Genomic DNA, 22,145 nt, shown 5'->3' on the forward strand with positions numbered 1-22,145 from the left:
GCTGTCTACCTAAAAACACTTACAAGCACAATTAGATATGTGGCTCACCTCTACACCCCACACTCATAACCTAGTATGAATCCAAGCCCTGTGTTGATMTAGTGAGTGGGCTGTGGGTGGCATTGCTGGTATATGCATGGGCACATATCCACTTTCACTCTGTAGGCGTGCTCTTCTGACAGTGACACAATGTATTTCAGATGGCCTTTACTCTTACAATACTGTGTGTTTGGATGTCCACCTCAATATTTGGATGGCTCATATTTGGCACTGGAGTAATTTAAAATAAATATCTCTAGCTACCTGCTCTGTTTCCTTATTGGTGGCTAATACCTCTGCAGCAGGGATGAATGAATGGGAGGTGTATGTTTTCCTGACCTGCTTAGTTTACACACTAGAATATTAATCTAAGCTTAAATTGGATGTAATAAACATTAGTACTATGGAATGTAAATAGACATGTTTCAGAGTGCACACACACTCCTTTTCATAATCTTTGACTAAGGGGTAGCAATCTCTGGGAGCGAGTTAGGACAGAGAGCTGACAGCAACAAGTCTTTCAGCCCATTCTAATCTTACTCACTGCCTCATGTTATTTTAGCACCTTTTCATACCATTCTTATAATCATAGAATCAGTAAGGTTRGAAGGACCCCTGGAGATCATCTAGTCCAACCTCCCTGCTCAGCAGGGTCAGCTAGAGCATGTTTACTTCTCTTCCCTTTCTTTYCCATTGAGCTATCCCATCAGATCAATGCATGTCTTGCTTAGAAGTAGAGGTTACTGGCATCACTTCTGGACTTTCTTCAGCATCTTCACAATCAACACCATTTGTTAGAATTGTCTTAGAAATTGTACAGTGGCTGTTTAATAAAGACTGCTTCTTCAGCCGAGTTCTGCAGTTGATGCGACTTGGCCACTCCAGAGTAATTTCTTTGTTAAACAGATCCATTTGACTTTACACATTTATCCATTCAATGCAAATGAAATCAATAAGGCCTAGTAACAGATTTTTTTTAAACTAAAGCTGAAGGTTCTTTCTGTCAAAAACAGCTGAGTTTATAAACCTTAGAAATTCCATAAGAAGCAATTAATATTTTCAAATATTTCTGTGAAACATGATTTAAATGATGAATTTAATGCAGTTGAAACAGATTGTCTGTATAAAGTCATAATGTTTGCTTTTGACTTTGTTTCAACTCATGATAGCTTTACTATACTAAGATTTTAAACATTTTTAATGTTATATCATAATATAATATGATATAGTATCATAATATGAATTTTGAATGTGAACAAATGGTAATTTCCTTTAGGACAGATCTTTCATTTCTGAAGAAAGTGAGCAAACTCTGAGGTCATGAGGGCCATGCACAGGAAAAAATTTAGTCCTATTTGAGGAATGACAGCTAGACATTTGCRTACATCTTTACTTATCTTGCTTTCTTAAACACTACCACAAGGAGCTGAAATTGTGAGAATTACAATAGGCTTGAAAAATGGGACCTGCCCAACCTCAACAGCTTCCTGGCCATCTCTTACCATCCACTGCACTGTGAAGTATGCAGTTTGTCAGCCCCGACTAGAGCAGAAAGCATCATCTCTTTGCTTTGGTGTACATCACCCTCTTCAGGCTTTGTGAGTAATGACCATTTCACATTACAAATAGGGAAACTGAGGCCTAGAGGAGACTTGAGGGCCCTAAGGAGAATGCACTCCTGGCTTCTCCCACAGCATGCAACTAAACACAGAGCAGTTGGTTTTTGAGTGCAATACATTGATTTGTGCAGAGCCCCCACCTTTGCCTTACTGCTTCTTGTGAAGGAGTGCTGCAGCAAGGAGACTTGTTTGCTGAGCAGTCAGTGTCATTGGGGTTGGTAGTGCCTTAACAAGACAGGTAGCTGCTGAAGTTTGGCCTGTTCATCCACCTGGGCTGTTTTGTTTAGAAAGCTTGGGGCCATGACTGCTACAGGGACTGCTAAGAGTAAGAGGTTCGGTTTGCTGGCGGGAAGCAGAGGAGCGAACACTCAGGGCACTGGCCTAGTGTTGTCATCTTCTACACCCATAGAAAGGTACCTGTTCTTCCCATGACTCATCTCATGCACTGGATTCAATGAGGTGGAAAAGGGTTGTCTCATTGCAGATGACAACAAGATACATTACTCAAGCAAAAAAAAAAAAAATCAAAGATGCTTAAAAACATCACCTTCACTATTCTTTTTTTACCCCTCCTCCTTCATAAATTAAAGTGTTTACTTGAATCCACAGCCTTTGAATGTAGGAACCTATTTATGTACGCTTATTAATATTTATGATGTTAGAGGGCACACTGCAATATCCCTAAAGTCCTGCATAAAATCCTGGTTAAGGTCAGGAAAGGGATCACATAGAGATGGTTAATGTGTTCACAACAAACTTCCTTTCCATATATTTTCCAGATTAAATCATTTTTTTTATTATTTGACTGACACAATCCATTTTGTTTCCTTTTTTTTTTTTTTTTTTTTTTTTTTTTTTTTTTTTTTTTTTTTTTTTTTGGCCTTTCAATGCCAGAACAGATACAGGAGAAGGAACTGTACTTTGTACACACAGAGTGTGCTTTATGACTTGAGTCTCAGCAAACTTGAGTTGCATTCCCAGAATCTCAAGATATTCAGGTACTAGTGATGATAGATAAGACATTTATTCTCTGATCTCTGTCAGCAGTCAGGTGGAAATAATTCTGCCTTTTAACTTGTAAAGCTTGTCGCTTAATATTTTGAACACATGGCTGAGAGTGAAGGCACCAGAGGCTGCCTTACCTGGCACCAAGCCAGCATTGAGACCCTGCTCCAGTAGAGTGTACTGATATGTATTCCAACTTTTGTTTGCCCATACCACAACACTCAGGCTACAAATTAACTGGTGGATGGGAGCACCATGCTGCGCTGAGGACAAGCTTCATGCACAGTGATCACAAACAAACCCTACTGGAGCTTGTGACAAAGCAAAATGTTCAGGAAGGTTTGGGCAGAATTTGTAGCCCTAGATACCTGAGGTAGGCATATTGATAAGTGGTCTGGTTTTCAGAGTTGCTGATCACCCTTATCTCCTGCTAAAACCTTTCCATTTTAGCCATGAATGTATTTCTGCCTCATACATGTGCCCTTGATCCTTCCTTTCTTATTATAGTTTTGATATTAGATATTTGATATTACAGAGTTTGTACAGAAAATAATTTTTCACAATAGTGTTTAATTCCTAGCTTCTTCCATTTACTTCTGCTGTCTTGCTTTTGTCCTTGGTGACTTGCCTTGAAGTCTTTCCCTAATCTTCTTCTCTCTGATGAGCCTATGTGAACTAAGTATGCACAAGTAAATACTCATAAATTACAGAAGTCCACCGTTAACCTTAATTCTGCCTGATTATGCCTATGTATTTATYGCAGAGCCTTATTCAGTGCCACTGTGGAGAAGCAGGAGTAAGAAATGGTGCTAACGTACAGTATTAGGGAKAGTTCAAAGAGCAGGTATGCTCTAAAAGCAGAGGGGAGAATAAGCCATAGAAAGCAGCAACTGTGGGCCTCCATCAGCCCAAATGGTTCACATGAGAAAGCCAGCCCAGAATTAGTTTCACTGTTTCCTTCCACCTGCAAACRCGTGAAATGAATAAGCATTTCTTCTCTGCAGACCCTCCCACTATCACAGAGTCCAAGAGCAATGAAGCGGCTACAGGACGACAAGCCTTACTGCGGTGCGAGGCGTCAGCAGTGCCCACACCTGATTTTGAGTGGTACAGAGATGACACCAGGTAAGACCATTTCCGTTCTTTTCTTTTTAGTCTGTGCAATAGGGAATCCTTAGAGAATCACTTCTTGTCCTCCTCAAATCTTCTTCTAAAATAAATTACTCTCCACAAATCACACAAATCATGATTGTCCCCTCGGCTTAGTCAATTTCAACATGTCCAGGGCTGAAGGAGGCAATTCTCCTCTGAACCAGGACACTGAAGGAAACGCTGAGGGTCAATAATGGGCCAACACACAATTAAGACATCAAAAGTGCTTTCTTCCTAACAAAGTTCATGCATTAAATAGCTCATAATAAAAATGCAAAAATAAGCAGTGTTAAGTCTCTAACTAGGTAACACCATGCTAGCTGCCTTCATCCAGGGTTAGGTGCTGCTGAAATGTAAGCTTCTCCCACTCATGTGACCTGAGCCACCTGGATGWCCATATGAGCCAAATATGAGAAACAAGATCTGTCCTTTATACCTGAGGAACTACCTTGCCTTAAAAGGGTGGTTTTATTAACCTATTTTCCAAGCTGACCCATGTGCACAGGCTCAGAGGTGACTTGGCTTTTCTATATGCATTCATTAGAACACATTATTAGTGTCTTCTACTAAAAGCCTTTTCTTCAAGTGCAGGCTAGCCCCCAGCTGACCACTGCATTTCCAAGTGTCAGCTAGTGCTAGGTAAAGGGCTCCTCTCTTTCCTCTAGCTTTTCTCCCCACCTGGCTTCTCCACTGGTAACAGCGGTATTTCCCTCTAYTGCACTCTTTCTTTCATTCATTCCCACCTTTTGTTTTCCTTCAATGGTTTTCTTCTTTGTCCTCCTTCTTCTCACCTCKCCTTCCTGCCTCTCCCCATCCTCACCCATCAGCTGGTCTGAACTATTTTCATTTACCACCTTCTGGGCAGTGATTTCCTCCCCAGTATAACTGCCATTGCACTGCTCATCTCTTCTGCTGTCTTTCCAGGATAAACAGCGCCAATGGTCTGGAGATAAAGAGCACAGGGAGCCAGTCTCTGCTGGTGGTAGCCAATGTCACTGAAGAACACTATGGGAACTACACCTGCGTGGCTGCCAACAAGCTGGGAGTCACAAATGCCAGCCTATACCTTTACAGTAAGTATGGGAGAGGGTGAAGGGATGTCCAGGTCGCTCTCACAAAGACCAGGCTGTGTAGTAAGTGCACACTGACACTATGACCCAGAACTCAGGAAAACATCTGCTTTCCAAAACCCCTCCCCCACAAACCCCCAGCCCAGACCTGACTTTCAACACTGTGCTTGAGGTACTTGCATGKTCATAGCCACAGCAAATCACAAACCCAGCCAAATTTAAAAGTTTACAGTCAAGCCCTTTGATTGACTTTTTCTGCTGAAGTCAAATATTGTTAAAATAATAAAAAATTGTTTTAAAGCTGGAAACAAAAATCTCTTTAGAGCGACAGCCCCTTTAGTAAGGAGACAGAAGGCTAGGGTTTGGAGGGTCCGTGACAGCTGAGAAATGGCAAGTGATTCAGAGAGAWGGAGAGAACTAGTCCCCGAGCCTGGGCAGAAAAAGGGAGAGTCAAGAAAAAGAAATGAGTTTGAAAATGAGAGAAGACTGAAGGAGAAAAAAAACCTGCAAATGTGGGAAAAGATAGMATGATTTAAAGGGACATAAGGAACATTGGGAAAACATAATCAGCAGATGAAATATGGAATAAAATTCCTTTCATCTCAATCTACTGCCATCCATTTATTGAGTTTATTGCAGTAAACTTTAACAAACAGAAGTTGGGGCTAGACCAAACTCCAGAACAGAATTGCTTACTAGTTCTGAATTTTGCTGCTGATTCAAACCTGRCTGTAAATATAGCCCCAACCCCTCACCTCCCACACATACCCATATAAACTGTGGAGTTTTCAAAACTTAGTGCTGGGTTCCAAGTCTAAAACGTGGGCTCAACTTTGACGGCACAGTGTTATTGCCTGCAGAAATAGGCTGCAACAGAACGAGCCACTCGAATGGTCCTGCAGACACAGGAGTGAGTGGGGCCTGTATTCCTGTGACGACTCCAAACTGAATTAAAACACCCAGGCCATGACCTTTATAAACAGAACAAAAGATAAGATGTGCAAAGCAGTCTTATTCTGAGAGGCAGTTTAGTCTAGTTTCTGTTGTCTGTGTTTAGAGTACTCATAGCATCCGGGAAACAGTTGTTTTTGGTTTTGTTTTTTTTTTATGGACATTGTGCAGAAGGACAAATCCACTGGTATTCTGTGTCTACCACCTCTGGATTTATTTCATTGTGCTTTGAATCTTTGCAAAATTGAGGTGTATTCCATGGAAGGTTTGTTTTTTTCCCCTAAATGATAGATAAGGATATTATCATAAAAWAGGATATCTTTGATTTCCTATAGCACTGAGGCATACAAACAAGGCAAATTTCTACTTTGAATGTCTTTCTCATCCTGGTCTTGTGACTGTCATGAGATTCAAATAAAATCCTCAGGCAGCAATTTGGAACACAGTTTTCAAATACTGCAGATTTGTTCTTGCTGATATTAATAATATTGCTAAGTTTAGAACCCATTATTTGTGGCTAAATTCTAAATTTGGACCTCTCTATTGGTTGGTCTTACACAAATGAGCTGAAATGCATCACTGAAACAGAATATAAGATGAAACTCTATAATGTATTTATGTGCATGTGATTTTAGATAGGGTGTTGGTTTTGCTAGAAAAGCACTTTGCATGACTTCAGTACTTCACCTCTAAGGATCTCAAAGGATTTGCTAGCAGTGAATATTTTAACATCACAAGTTATTTGGAAATGGGTGAGTGTTATTAGCACCATTTTGCAGTAGTAAACTAAGAAACAGAGTGAAGAAATGATTTACCCATGATTGTAGCATCAGTGGCAAGAGACCCCAGGGAGATCTTGTGAAGTTACCATTACCTATTCTGGGGGAAACATGGCAACTGTTAAAGATGACTTACTACAAGGAAATAAAGTGAGTGATGCTATTTTAGGCCTCCTTCTGATCTGTATGAAGAAAGCTTTCCTTCTTTCAAGTTGTTGGGTTTTGTTTATCATTGAAGTCCTGTTTATGCTGGAAAACACTAGAGAACTTGTGAAATAGCAACATCAGAAGAGTCAAGATGGAGGTTCAGGAGCTGAGAGAGATTTGCAGATTTTTGTCGTATTGTTTCTAGCTTTTATTTTTTGTTGCTTAGTTAAATGCAGTTTCTTCACTGTTCAACATGCAGAGAGAGAAAGCCATTATAAATATTGTTTCAGGAAATCTCTGTTCTCCTTTTAGTTAGTGTGGAAGAGAGAAAGAGAGAATAAAAAACCTCAGGCAGACTAGAGTTGCTGTTTCTGAGGTTAAAAAAATCAGGGAGGAGATGAGTGAAAGGAGTCAAGCCTTATGAAGGAAGTAGCCCAAAAAAAATACGAGCCCAGCTGGAAAAAAAAGTGCTTTACAGATCGCACAACAGCTAAAGTAGCAGACAATGCACGCTCCCAGCCACACACCCAGGCAGGAGGAAAAAGCAGTGCCAAGCTTTTGCAAGGTACAGCAAATACTCAAATACTTTGAGTGATTTTTCTTCCTTGGAATCAAGTGGACTGAATCAGCAGGGAGGAATTTTATTTCTTTTCTAAATAGAGAACAAGCTTATTGTAGRCAACATCCCACTGGGGAGGCAGACACAACATTGGTTCCTCAATATCCCATTGCAGTACAAAAATGGCAGCCAGTAGTGAAGAGACAACTAGAGACTTAGTGATGAGGTACTGGCATCTGTGCCTTAGGTGGAGAGCAAGAGGGGAGCTAGCAAAATTATACAAAAGAACAGTTTAGCAACAGGGAAAAGTAGGTGACTTCCAGGAAATCTCTGCTATCATTGAAAAACTCTCAGACAGTTTGAGTTTCTTAGATGTCTGCCATAGACAGAAGATGCATTAAAATACAAAAGCAGCCCCCCAGAGCTGAACGATTAGATGGCTCGTGATCTTTGTTAAGGGATGCTGCAGCAGTACTGCCTGCTGTAGTTGGAGAGCTTTATAGCCCTCACTCCTGGAGACTGAGTTTATAGCAACATACAAATGGCCATACTGTGTCAGAAGAATGGTCTGTCTTGCCCAGGATCTAGTCTCCAACAGTGACCAGGAACGTGTTTGCARAAAGGGTATGCAGGTACTGTTCGATGATACAACTGATCTAATAGCCTGCTGCCATCCCTTCATCCAYATTCCATATGCTCAACCTGCTCTCTGCCACATGCTGTCGTTGCTTCCCTTACTTTGGCACTTARTGATGACCCACTGAGCCACTTCAACAAGCTAGACCAGCAAAAACAGAACCAAGCTCCCCAACCTCCAAAATAACCCCCAAAGTTTTCTTTTGTTTTAGTGAGCTGAATGAGTCAAAGGAAGGGCTGACCAAACACCAGAGCCCATGCAAGAGAGGGCACCATACCACACATCTGGATATCAGGAGTTGGAAGGCAGGACCATGTTTTTCAGCATCAGTGAGCCATTGGTTCAGCTGTGTAGCAGGCTAGGAACATGGTTTGTAATCCTCGCAAGCAGAAGATACTCTGAGACCTAGAAAAAGGGCAATAACATTCCTGGGAGAGAGAACCTCTCTGAAAGTTGTCCAACGGAGAGCCTTGGCTTCAGCCAGGGCTGCCATCACAGAACAACAGAGATAAAGGACAGTGCCAAAAAAAAAAAGGAAAGTTTTTTTCTTGAGTGTATTATGAGGGAAGGAACTTGTTTTCTTTTCTTTACACTTAACTAACAGAATGCTATGGGAAACATTAGGAGCAAAGCCAAAATTTATATCTCAATCCATGCTGCATCAAAGTATAAYTATGTGTATGTACACACCAGATACATATCTGCCATACAAGCATATACATACATAAATTTACATGTGCATGAATTTTGTATGCACACATCTGTGCAATGCTATAAGCAAGCACACGCATATACACAGGCACACGGAAGTACAGACAACACCTAGTGTATTCCAGCAAGGTAGAGAAAAGAAATGAAAGSTGTTCCGAAATAGTTCCAAAATTCTGTTTCCTGCAGAGCTAGGTCATCTCTGAGGATAAAACAGGAGACAGCACGGCAGTGCTGCACATCCTYATGCACTGCTGCTGGCTAAACTGTCGCAATTTTAGGAGACCAGCATCCCRTGCCACATCCTCTACAGCTTGCATCCTCTGCACCTTTCAGCGAGTAAGGAAATCTGGAGGTGAAGCAGCAGCTGGAAAGGCCCATGCTGATTAGAAGCAGCAAYAGGCAGGAGCCCACCACTGTCTCCTCAAGAGGCTTCAGATAGAGTTATCGTTTTAGTCCAGCAGTTACAATCTCAGCAACAAACGCACTCTTAAGAAGAGTTGGTGCTTGCCTCTAACGTCATTATTTGGCCGTGCCCCAGCATGAGTGCCAGCTCTGTGCACATACTTACCCCACTTCTCTTAACTCTCTGCCCATGCTTTGTTGTAGATGAATATTTGTTTATGATGGTTGCTGCCAGGGTTTGAAGCTTAACTGTGACTGAAATGCAAGGCTCACAGTGCAAACTCCAGGTTTTCTCAGGGGCTGTTAATAATGGGGAGACACAGGAGAGGAGAGAAGGTGGTTAGGGTGACAGCCAGATGGGGCAAGGCTGAGACACTGCTAATGAGCCTGGGTGGAGCAATAAAAGCAGCACTCAGCAGGCTAGAGGAACAGAGGTAGAGTCCTTGAATAGAAAGCAGCATGATAATGAGGCCGTAGTGTTTTGCTTTAACTGCTTATGCTATGTAGTCTGCAGCCTGCTGTGCAGGAAGAAGGTAAAGGGGAGTTGAGTTATTTAACCAAACTAAATAACAAGGAAGTCATGTCAGCACAACAGCCTGCTTTCACAGAACAATAGTCCCCTGTTGCTACATAAACATAGAGATCCAGGCTGGCTGTGTATTTTCTAGCAAGAGACAATCTCCCCTGTGCCTGCTGAGGATTCAAACAGCTCTATTAGCCCCATGGGGGCTGGAGAGCTGCCATTGTCACAGGGACACAGGGACGAGATTGACCTGCTGTGTCCCCATGGGCTCCAGCTAGTCAAAAAAAGCAGCTCCTTGCAGCAAGGGTGCTATATAAAGAGCATTGGTCTCCAAATAGTTAGGACTGGGTTGACCAGAGAATAATAGTTGACTACCGATGCAACTTGCCAAGCACTGTCTCCATCRATGGTAATCTTAGCACCATTTCCACAGGTAAGCCAGGAGGCAACTCATTGCTCCAGGCCTATCAGCTTTTGCTTAATAGCATCTCTGTACAGCTATATTGACTATCTAATGGCCAGTCCCTGAGCAGGAATTTGTCTCAGTCAGGACAGAGTGTCCAGCAAGCTCCGAAGGTAATGAAGGGAAACTCACTGATTAGAGACAGGTCCAGGAGGGGCTTGTATTCTTCATTCTGCTCCTGGTTGTGCAATTGGTCCTGGTTGTGTGGTTCAGCATTTGACCCTGGGCAAATTGCTTCTTTGCTCTGTTAATTAATTGCACTATCTGTAAAATGGGATTAACACTACCTTTTACCTCGGACTGGGGTCTCTGATTCYTAGTTTCGCTCAGTGACTGTGCAATACTTTGAGATCCTGGCATGGAAAAAAGCRAAGTATGAAGCCAGTAGCAATTTCCTGCTGTGATGTATGACAAGGATGCACTGTTAAAAACATACAATCAAGATAGCAGATTCTGCACACAACTAAAGGCTAATGGGTCTGCAAAAACTGTGTTCCTGTAGGAAGATAAAGGCTTAAACACACCGCCCATGAGGATTCAGCTGATATTCCCATTCAGTGAATATTCCCATGCTCACATCTTCAAGGGACCTGTCACTCACAAAAAATCCATTGTGGARGAGGTTCAGTGGAAGCAGTAGCTAGAGGTGGAGGACTTCCACAATTCATTTCTCTGCCAAAGGCTAGCTTCCAGCAGAAGGCATAGCTGAGAGGAGCTGTAGGGTGATGACATGAGTTCCCCGTGCTCTTTGAAAGCTAGAGGGATGATGTGGGCTATCAACTCCAACTGGCTTCACCACAAGTGCTTGTGTTGGTATTATTTGTTTAGTTCTTCAAATGACTTCTGTCTGACTCCCAGTCCCAGAGGATGTTGATGTGTATTAGGTGTGTTGCTAGTGAAATGCTCTGTATAGGAAATCTACTCTAGTTCATCTGCTTTGAGGATGGACAGTTCCATCAGGTTTGTAACTGCTGCTTGCTTAGTGTGAAAACTGGCTTGTCCTTTTCTCCTGCATGTTGCTTATTGTTTTTTTTCCCCCCTTAGAACGAGTTTTACCCACACTCCCCAATCCTTTTCCAGGTCAGTATATGTTTTGTGTCAAAGTAGCTCTCTAGCCGGGTCATTCTCCATCATCCTAATAAATGCTAAGAGCTAGAGATGGGCAAAATGGCTCAGAAATGCAGGAAAATAAGGGCTATCCCTTCTCTTCTGCATGTTATTTGCTCCCTTCTGCTCACCTTCCTCATCCCTCTCCTTACCCCTCCCATTCCACAAAACCAATCAGCTGAACAGGAACAACCTTTAGCCAAGCTTTGAGCCTCTGATATTGYGCCTCATCCAGTTCTGGACAATCTTCAGCGAGGTTCAATTTGTCATCAGACACACTCCAAATATGTATTCCAGTCCTAAGCTATCTTTGCTTGTATGTTCTGATTTGGATGAAAAGCATAAGCAGACCTGAAATCTTGCAGAGATGGTGGAGGGAACAAGTGAGCAGCTAAAAATTAAATTACTACTAAGAGATTTTCACTCTAGCTGTGCAAACTTTTCAYAGTGAAACACCTTGTCCTCTCATTCTTCTATCAAATACACTCAGATCTGGCTGTCACACAGTACTACATTTGAGGGACTGAGTCTGAAAAGAAACGTGAGGTAAAAGCACGTAAGATGCTGAGATGCTACTGACTGGTTTATTCCAAAGAGAGGTGATATGAAGGCAAAAATGGAATTGGGAGTCTTGAGTGTTTTTCATGTCTCTGCCACATGCTGCCCTATGTCTCGGGTCAAGGCAGTATAGCGTGGACTTGCATGAGATTTGGAGTTTTGATGTGACCTTGAGATCCTGGAAGAGCCCGGAGACTCCACAGTTCCAGAAATGAGGCTATTGGCAGGTGTTTGAAACTAAACCAACAATAAAGCAATAAGTCCCCTTAGTCACTTAAAAAATGGTTGCTTAGAGATCCTTCATATCTTTATTTTACCACCATATGATGAAGATACTGATATTCACGGGGCTGTTCTGAGTCCTATATAGTTAATGCCTGCACAGAGCTTTGAGGTAGAGTGTCATTATGAACCTAGATTGTTTTGCAAAAGGGCACCTGCCCAAGTGTAGCACCTGCAGGTACTCCCATGAAAAGAACAATAAATGCTGGGTGTTACATCAGCTCCATTACACTACTCTGCATTTTTAAATGAAGTTCTGCTCTTGGCAACTTATTCAGGCTCAGGATGTAGCCACAATTGCCTATTTAAAAGGCAAATCTGCAAATACAATTAAAGAAAAGTACCTAAAAAAAAGGAGAAAAAAAAGAAATCAAGCTACCATTAAAATTAAATCCCAGAGAGTGATTTGTAAATAACATTCAAAGAGCTGAGAAAAGGAGTAAAGTAGGCCATTAGGAACCTAGCGTGGAAAAATAAATCCAATTAAACACCATTATCGTATGTACTGCAAATGAAACTTGTGCCTGGATAGGAAATTAAAGTTGCTGAGGTGGTTTGGGATGTAAGATTTTGAGGAGTTTTCCTAGTTTGGTTGTTCTTTTTAAGCAAAATTTCCAATGGCAAATAATTTTGTCTGATGGAAAACCCAGGGCTCTTTCTTTTTATGATTATTTTTATTATATATCCTTAAATTCCACAGACAGGCAATGTTCATTTTTTTCATAGCCAGCTCTGTTTACAGTTGGTTTTGAGTTATTAGCCCATTAAGGTAAATGATAAAGCAAAAACTACAAGTGAGCAAGGCCCAGATTTCCATACCAAATGCCCTTCCTAATCAGGCTGCCAGGGCCATCCTGCAGAGCTTTAGTCAATCCTTTAAAATACTCTCCCCTCTGCCTTTGAAGTTGTTTATTTTTTTTCATTTTGCTGCTCCTTATTCTCCTGAGAGCGTCTCCACAAAYATCCCAGTGTGACATGACTTGTGCAAGGAGTCTTCAGGAATTTGTGGCGCCAAATGCTGGGATATCTCCAGTGAACCAGGACATGCTAAGAGGATTTGCAAAGGGGAAAAGTAGAATTTAAATACCTCAGGCCTCATTTGTTTTCTGAAAGCCCCTAGCAGCTTCCTGAGTGTGGGCATTCAGCACAGATATTGGCATTTATCTCAAAGTTTGCTTTTCCTTTGCTGCTCGTCTTCAGAGAAACCTTAAGCCTAAAGTTTTCTTGTTTAACCTTTTTCCCCCAATGAGTTTATGTTCTGGGATGGAGTCCTCAGCTCTTAAACAAGCCTCTCCTCGGTGATCAGAATCATGTTCTGCTTCCTCTTCCTGCCTCAATTTCATTTTTCTAAAGCCTCCATAACACTTTCCTGCCCTGCAGGATTTTGAGCATTAATTTTAAAAAGAAGGTGTTTGGAGATGAAGAGCACTGTACTCACGATAAACATTGCTATCGTTAGCTAGATGCTGTGGAAACATCTTGCTTTCAGGCAGGCTAGAGACTCAGAATAAGCCTGTTYTAGTAAATATATGGGACTTGAATTTGATGAGGCTGTTTCCTAGAAGGCTGGTGGACTCCAGCTGATTCACCTCTCAGCTCTGCACAGTTGTACCTGGTAAATGTTCCAGCTTTCTTGATTTGGCAGCAGGGCATTCAAAATGCCCTGAAATGTCTTCTGGTATGATGTCATATGATCACATTTTCCTGCCTGCATTGTAACATCACATTTTAATGAGAGGACACAACATCAGGCTGTCGTGATGGGGACCTTACTGCATCATCAAGTGTTTTTCAAAATATTTTCCTCTGAAAGGGGAGAATTTGCACATTCCTCAGAACACCTGCCATGGTCAGGGCCAGTGGGATCTCTGTTTAGCCTCAAAGGCATCCGTCGCGGTTATGGYACTACCTCCATCTCAGTCCTCTGTCATTCCTCTCCCTCAGCCCTTTGAACAGAGACTCTCACATGATTAGGACCAAGTGTCCACATCCACATGGAAATGACTTAGCCAGACAGACAAGTTTCAAAACCCATAGGTCTTCCTGGCAGGAGTTTTGTGACCAGGGTTTACCACAGATTAATCAATGGCTTTCTCAGATTGATGTATGGCTAGCTTGAACACATCGGGAGCTCTGCCGGGAGATGCTTTGTATCCCAGTGAGTGGCAGCATCCAGAACCACCTGGAGTAACTTGCAAGGACCTCAAGCATGCAAGCAGATCTTTGGGACCTGGTCAGACAAAGTCCAGTTACAGTCATCAGCAGGATAACAAGATTTTTAGCAGTAATGTGTAAGTAATTGGCGGAGGAGGTGGGAAAAGGAAAATGAGCAGTCCTGTCTTTCTGCCAAAAGGCATACTGATCGGAGAATGACCCTGGATGGACTGTAGACTGTAGCTAGTCTTCATTTAGCTGTAACCTGTATTGTCACTAATGCCTTCATCAGGGGGGTGGGAGCTGGGGGAAGGGAGGAAAGAGATGTTTATTTGGGTCTGATGACCAGAGTGGAAAACACAGCATCTTTTTTGTAATACCCTCTCAGTCCTCTTCCCCACTTCCCTCCCCACGGAGGTCCTAGTTGCGAGAACAGAGCATTCGTCTGTTGCAGTGATCACCTCCACCCATCCCTGCTCCCCTTACGCTGCCTCACATGCATGTCCTTACCGGTCCTGCTCTGCAGAATGCTCTTCTGTGAGCTAGTTCTGTTTGGGCAAAAGGTAAACATCTGAATATTTTGAAACTTAAGAAAGAAACTTGGGGAAATACATCAGACTGTAAAGGGTTAACATAGGAGAGGGCTTCCTGACTAGCAAGTAACATTGGAACAGTCCACAGAAACCATTCATCTCAGTGCAATGTGAYCAGTTAAGGAACCAATCCATCTCTGAAATCCTCTCTCTCCCCGCTGAGACCAAAATTTGCTTTCTCAGAGTCCAGRAAAGGGTCAGTGAAAACCCAAGCCTTCACAGCTTTTAAAACAATTCATTATTTGGTAGAGCTGAGGAAGCTGTCACATAAACAGGCCAAAAAGTCCAAATTTGTCCTACTGCAATCCTGACACAGAAATAACGAGYAGACAAAAATAATGGCTGTGGAGACCAAGTATAGGAGTGCCCTTTTGGAGCCATTTGTGTGTCAGGTATTTCCTTAAATTCTCAGGCATTCAGGAGCCATAGTTCAGTTGTACTCCTTACTGTATAGGGATGTGTACTTGATTACTTAGGGAGAGCTTGCCCCTCTCTTCCCTAAATGTTGGCTGATCTTTGGGCATCAGCATTTGTGGCAGAGCTCAGTTATAATGCCCATCGCTCTGAACCGAAAGCACAGCTCAAGGCTCACCTTGCTGCCTGCTGATGGTATCCAGCCAGATTTTCCAAAAAGCTCATTCTTTATTTGGTGAGTGCACAAGGGCATAGCTCTGCAGGGTGGACACTCAGCCAGACCAAGCGTCTCTTCTTGCTCAGGGTGAGCATCCATCTCTGCCAGAGATGGCAGAGACTGGAGGCTGGGATCATGTTGGGTGCTAAGCTTGCTGGAATTTCAGGCCAAGGCAAAAAGAAGGATAAAACAGAATGAAGAGGAAGGCAGACCATGTTGTTTGCTTCTTGCTCCATGATAGGTATTGAGCAAGTCGTGACATTTTATCTTATTTTGACCATGTGGTTAAAACTGAATAAAATCAAAGCCAGAGGTAATGATAGTGTCTTCCATAAAGGGTAATGGGGATTTGTTGGTTTTCAACTGGAAACACCTTACAGAAAAGAGAAATGCCAAGAATTATTTCTGTTTCTACAGCTACTAACATTGCTTAGTATTTTTGGATAGCAACAGACAGTTTCTGTTTGCTGACACTGTTAAAAAAAATAAAAATAAAAAAAMCTGTCTGCTTCTTCCTACAAAAAAAATCCAAGAGAAAAGAATTGAGCTTTCTTACAAGAAAAAGAGAGAGAAAGATAGGGAGAGAGAGAAGCAGAGAGAGGGATGGCTTTATTGCTTCGTCTGTTTCTGTACTTTTTGTTCATTAATTTTAATTGAGAATGATTTGTTCCAAAATAAGCCATGGAGTGCATATATTTGCATAACCCTCTCCAGTAGCAATGCTGTGGAGAATCCAGTGAGTGAGGAAGAGTGCAAACAGAGGGTAAGAAYTGAGACTGGATGTCCCAGAAAGATATTCTTTAGACCTCGGCCCTTGCACTGGGATAGCAAAGACATTTCAAGGTTGCAGCACACAGGACAGCACTGCAAGATAGAGGTCTGGACTCAGCCACCTGGTGGGAGAGTGAAGGTTGGGTGAAACCACGTGGGGGAGAGTGCGCCCAACTGCGCTGAAGAGATTAGTAACAAACTCGTGGAGGAGCAACTGCCACGGAAAATTGGTTGTCAGGCAGGGACACCAATAGCGTCAGAGCAGGAGCATGGACAGATTTCCCTGCAGAGCAGCGCTCATGCAGACGATAGCCCTCCTGAGCCAGATATCCCAGCCTGGAGGATGCACATAACTTGATAACATCTGTATGTTGAATGAGCTTCTGAAGCCACCAGCTGAACATCCTCTTTCAAGAGGAGCTAGTACACACTGCACAGGAAATGTACCTAAATCCTTGCTCTCTCCCTCTCACTATTCTGATTTTCCTTGCATAGATGCCAGCACAGCTAACTGGAAGTCAAGGTTGGAGGGCAACAAGGAGAAAGGTGAAGAAAGCCACTGTTTCCTTGATTTAATACTTAAACACACATAAAAAAAATTCTCTTCCTTGAAAGAAAATGGCCAAAGAGTAATTCTCACCTTCCTCCTCTTCCTTTTTTTTTACATTTCCACTGAAAACCGCTCAAGAATTTGCCTAACAGATTGGCATTTCCCTCTGGTTATTGTCCCAAGTGAGCAGTCTCTCCATTCACTAACCCATGACGGTAAGTCGGTTTGGGAAGCGGCAGGTTTATCTTCCCGGCTCAGGCGTTGCACCGGGCCTGCTTGTGAACCGGTTGCCATTCAATGCCTGCTCTGCTGTTGATAAAGCGCATTACACATGGCTGGGCTTGCATGATTAATACAGCTGTCTAAGTGCTCTCTCTAAAAACAAAAACAACTGGGAGAAGGGAGGTGTGGGATTTGGGAGGGAGGGGGCGCACAGGAAAAGAAAACAACCGTTCCATAGAAATCAAGCTTGCAGAAAAAGCCAAGTTCTCCTGGCAAGGTTGCCCTGCCATGCGTGAGAAGGCCTCTCAGCAGAGCTCCCCAGCAAAAGGGAGAGGCCTATGCACACAGGGAGCAAAGGGGAATTGCACTTATCCTTTCCTCACCATCACCTGCATKTCCCGTTGCAGTTTGGGGAGGGCAGAAGAAAGGGGAAGAATGGGGTGAGGGCTCAGTCCACAGCAATGATGGGTTGTAACCAGTGTACACTCAGTGAGGTCCAGTCAGGCAGCCTCCACGGCAGGTGTCACAGCTAGGTGTGCACACTGGTGTGTGTGTACGCTCACAGGCCAGAGCACTGTATGCACACCCCCTGCTCAGAGACACGTCCTACGCTCACTGAGCAATTTTCGGACACTCTAGAGCATGTAAGGGATGAACAGAAGTGGCTGTTCCACTGCATCTGACTCATTCAGCTAACAGCCAGTTCAGTTCCTGTGTAAGTAATAGTTAATGTTCCCTTCTGAATTGATTAGTCTGGGAATGGGTTGCAGGAAACCACTATGACTCTGCTCCAGCATTACCCAGAGCTGGACCAGCACACCACCATTCAAGGCATGCTTCCACTTTTCAGGCTTTAGAGTGACCAGGAGTCACATTCTGGAGTTAAACACAAATCTGCCTATCTGTACTTTGATGGGAGCTGCAGATGACACAAAGTAATATTTGCTTAGACACCCTTTTAGAGACATGAACCAGTCTGTGGGCCCAGCTTTTCTCTGATGACGTTTATAACTCACTGAAAGAAGTATATGGGCTTGTTTATATGGCTCCCATGACATGGACACCATATTTCTCACTGTTCACAGCAGCCTTTGTCGAACGCTGGCTAAAACATGACTTGCGGTTCATTCCATTCCTGCACCACAAGGGATGAGGACAAGGGGCCTTCTGACCCCACAAGGGTGGCCTCTGTAAGGGTCAGTGCAAGGGGTCCACTGAGAGAAGCAGTGGCCATGAGGATACCTTGAGGACAGGTTCGGGGGTTGGTGAGGAGGCACGTCCTGCAGTGCTGTTCTGGTAAATCCTACAGTAGAGGTACCAGAAGGGAAGGAAAAAAGGGCAGGGACAGCAATATGACTGGATTACAGCCCAGCATGCTGCCAGCCTGAGCAGGTGGCCTTGGTCTTCAGAGATATCAGCATAACCTCATGCATGCTGGTCTCTCTCCATCCTGATTTCATTCTCCTCTGACTCCCCCTTCTATACTGACCATCTTCCCAGACACCGTCCTTCTACGTTTCTGTTCACAGCCACCTATCCCATGTTGAATACCCAGAAAAGCACATGGAAAACCACTGCAGGGACAAAGCGGGTAAACAAACAAACAGACATAAAGCTGATGAAAATATTAATTTTTCAAGAGGCTCAAGAGCTTCTGATTAGTGAACTGGCTTCCTAGGGCTGTGTGTGCTCAGGTTGAGAAGGGCCTATGTTGTCCATAGCTGTTTGTTCCCTAATGAGAAGCCAAACTGTATGCTGTTGCCACCTTTGGTCTGCCGAGAGGAAGCAGTGCCATACACATGTGCTTGAGGTCTGAAGAGGGGAGGGATTTCCATATCCTCAAAAGTGTAAACAGAGAGAAAAAGCTTAGCTGTCCCCTGTGAGCCTGTGCTATGTATTTTTCAGATCTTTTGCTTGCAGGATGAGAGCCTTTAATGGATAGTTTGAAGACAAGGGAGTTGGAAGTAACTGAATTTGTATCAGTAGTTTACCCAGTGTTTTTTAAAAAATCTTCTGCAATTATTCAGAGAATGAGAAGAGTGAGAGACTGTTTTTTCTCAGCTGTGAGAAAATATTGGAGCTTTCCAGTATCTACAGAACAGATCTGGTAATGAAATACTTTGAAACATATTTGGTCTTCTAGTCACCAGCACTCATTGATCAGGATAATAGTTCAGTTCTAGAATAGCAGTACCATAAACCAGTTCTAGGATAACTGGTGTAAGCAGCTGTCTTTTGAAAACTGTGACCTTCTTAGAAAGTCAGTGAGAAATACAATCACAGGGATAGTCTTTAGGCCTCAGGGAAGGATGGGTGAGGTCCATTACAGAACGAATCTCAACTAAGACATGAGGAATGATAGATGAGTATTTAGTACATCATGAATGAGCTCCAAAACATGGGGAAGGACTGTTCAGTGCTAAAATACACATTTAGTGCCAAAACCTCACCAAATTCCGGAAGACATTAAACAGTGTGCTAAGACTGATAGACATCAGAGACATTTCCTTAATCTTATTGGATAGTTGCTAGAAGGCATCCACCATAGTTTACACAGTGGAACTTCTGCTTCTAGAAAAGCCAGGTTACTGCCAGTAACCTGGGAGGGGAGTCAGATTTTGATTACAGGAGGTGAGCCCCTACCAGTAAAGACTCCACAGATATTAGCAGGTATTTAGGTAGTGAAAATGGGGTACAAGCAAGTAATGAACAAAACAGCTTGAACATTAAGAACAGGGAGTGCAAATCACATCATCCTTTCCAAAGGGGAGGGAGAATGAAAGAAGTTAAAAAAAAAAAAAAAAGCCAGATGAACCCTAGTAAGTAGAAGCTGCTAATCCCTAAAGCCTCAGAGTAGAGTGCAAAGCCTTGGAAGAAAGAAATTAATAACTTTCAAAGTATGACCTTGAAAATGGAATTAACAGTATTCGTTCCATTTAAGCCTTCATGATAATAAAGATTTCATCTTCTGAAGCCCTGGCAAGAGAGTCAACAGACTAGAAAAATGACTTCCTGCAGAGGAGCTGGCACGTGCAAAACCTCAGACCACTCCAGGCCCCAGGGGAGTGAGATGAGAAAGAGAGACCTGTATGTTGCATATCCCCTTTTCCTTGCTCCCTCTTCCTCGGTGATTTTCTTTTCATCCCCTTCCCCCCTCATTTTTGGTCATTTCCTTTGCTCAAGAAACATGACTCCAGCCTTCACTTTAAGTAGAGTTAGCCTGTCAACAGCATGGAGCCTAGAACTGCTCAAAGTGGAAAGCACTTTGAAAAACGGCATTCTAGCTCCACTTGGGCTACCATCACACCTGCTTCCCATCCCAGACAAGTCCTCTTAACCTGTCCTGTGCCTCCTCTTGGTCTCATCCTCAAACAACAACTGATGGAGGCTGATTCTCCTCTCATGCTTAGTTTTCCTTGCGTTCTCTAGCAGGATCCCAAGGGAAGGTTCACCAAAGCACATAAGGAGCCTGCAGCTTTCCAATGCCCTTTGAAGTGTCTCTGTGGGCTCTCCTCCATTGGTGCTGCAGACATGCCAAGTCCTGAGCTCCTGTTACTGTGAATAGAGAATAATCAGGCTCCTGCTCTCTCTTTTCCTATCTCCATTTTGTTTTCCTCAGATGAAGAGACCCAAAGACTAGTAGGAGATTCCATAGTAGTGAATGTGGATCACATAAGATGTTTCTATGTAGGCAAGTAGGTGATTTTTCCCTTTAAGATATGAGGCAGGAATGTATGTGCTTCTTGCTTACAGCTCAAACCACCCCTTTTAAAGGTCTGTCTTGCGAATCCTGAAAGCCATAGGTTCAATTTCTAGTGGCAGCCATCATGTTGTTTACAGCATTTGGGTGCCTGGCTCTGTGCAACCAAATGGATTTGCTTGTGGGTCTGGCCTCGTTAGTCTGTTCAGCAACAGTTATGTGGCATGGCAGATCAGCCTCTGTGACTCTTACCCTGTATGGCTCCAATGCTTGTAGACGTCATCAGATCTCTATGTACCTAGGCAGCTAGTGCGGTCAGTGCTGCAAAAGGGAGCTAGGAGAAGCAAGGGGACAGAAGGAGGGATCTCTGTGCGGGGAAAGTAGAGTGGCTGGTTCCTTTATGCCATCCCATACAACTTCTACTTCTTACTACTGTCACAGATAGATGACATATCTGCCTCTCACCTCTCCTCTCCCCCTCCCCACACCCCCAAAAGCAGTTCTGTCAATTCATGAGGAATGCTAGCCTGAAGGCAAGTCAAAATAGGATGGGTGCTGCTGCATGGTAGTTGTGTAAAGATGCAGACTGGTGGATGTCAGGTTCTGTGCCATATGAACAGGGCCACATTGAGCTGCCTCTGGCAAAAGTGGCTCTGAGCATGCAGAAGTTGGCATCCCTTCTTTAGCATGGGGGCTTTGCTAGTATCCATGTCTCTGCAGGACCCCAGGATTTTCCCCCAGTTGTCCATAGCCACTAAGCCTGGGCATTAGTGCCAGCCAGTGCTCTTACCTTGCAGATACCATGCAGCTAGGGGAGGACATTGATGGGCAGATCTGCTGAATAGGCCTGAGCTGATTTGGTGTCTGGCTGTGATCTGGGCTGAGAGAGAGAGAGGGCCGGTGCCTCTGGCTAAGTAGCTACCTAGACAGACTGACGGACTCTGCCAGGGGGCAGGTGCCTTAAGGCCTTTGCCTGGGCTCCCAGCTCTTCTGCTGGTGGCAGACACAGCTGCCGGAGCCCTGGCGGCATGGTCGGTCCTGCCTGGCTGGGGGCATCTCACAGGGCTGCGAGCAGGGCTACCCCTTCCCCCTGTCTGCCAGAGCAGCCAGCCAGGGAAGGGGCTTTGCCTGGGAGTAGCGCTGGGTCCAGCAAGCCCTGAGATGCTTTTCCCGTTGGTTTTTCTTTGCCGTTGGCTGCCACCTCGTGGGATAGAGGTGTGTGACCGTTCAGACCCTGGCAGCATTTGCAGAGCATTTGCCCAGCGGTGCACTCAGCAAGGGCTTCAGCCCTGCTTTTCCCCACATGCCCTCGTCGGTGCTGGAGCTCCTGCTGCAGATTTGAGGCAAGCCAAGGTAGATGTTAATCACAACAAATGCCCTGCCTCCATTTCGAGGCAGAAGGCATTTAAAAGCCAAGCCTGTCAGTATATGTGTAAACCAGGGAGTTTGCATGAGGCAGCTGTGCAGTGGAACCAGAGGGCTAGTGCCTGCAACCCACCCCACCAACCAACCAACAAAAA

The 22,145-nt window shown here is 43.8% G+C and overlaps 1 protein-coding gene across 2 annotated transcripts in view; it reads left to right on the forward strand.

Annotated features, from left to right (window-relative positions):
- Positions 1–22,145, forward strand: part of LSAMP (limbic system associated membrane protein) — a 319,948-nt gene that overhangs the window by 289,839 nt on the left and 7,964 nt on the right. Inside the window, exons 5-8 of one of the 2 annotated variants that reach the window (XM_085326038.1) lie at positions 3,668–3,788; positions 4,740–4,888; positions 16,649–16,699; positions 16,842–16,906. In XM_085326038.1, coding sequence (XP_085182164.1) covers positions 3,668–3,788; positions 4,740–4,888; positions 16,649–16,699; positions 16,842–16,852 — 332 coding nt within the window. In that variant the 3' untranslated portion in view covers positions 16,853–16,906. Of the gene's footprint in view, positions 1–3,667; positions 3,789–4,739; positions 4,889–16,648; positions 16,700–16,841; positions 16,907–22,145 lie in introns of those variants that run through there. The other variant, XM_085326037.1, reaches the window with a different exon arrangement.

This window comes from Rhea americana, unplaced genomic scaffold, assembly GCF_003343005.1.
Source record: "Rhea americana isolate MKP2758 unplaced genomic scaffold, rheAme1 scaffold_126, whole genome shotgun sequence".
In the NCBI taxonomy this organism is placed as follows: domain Eukaryota; kingdom Metazoa; phylum Chordata; class Aves; order Rheiformes; family Rheidae; genus Rhea; species Rhea americana.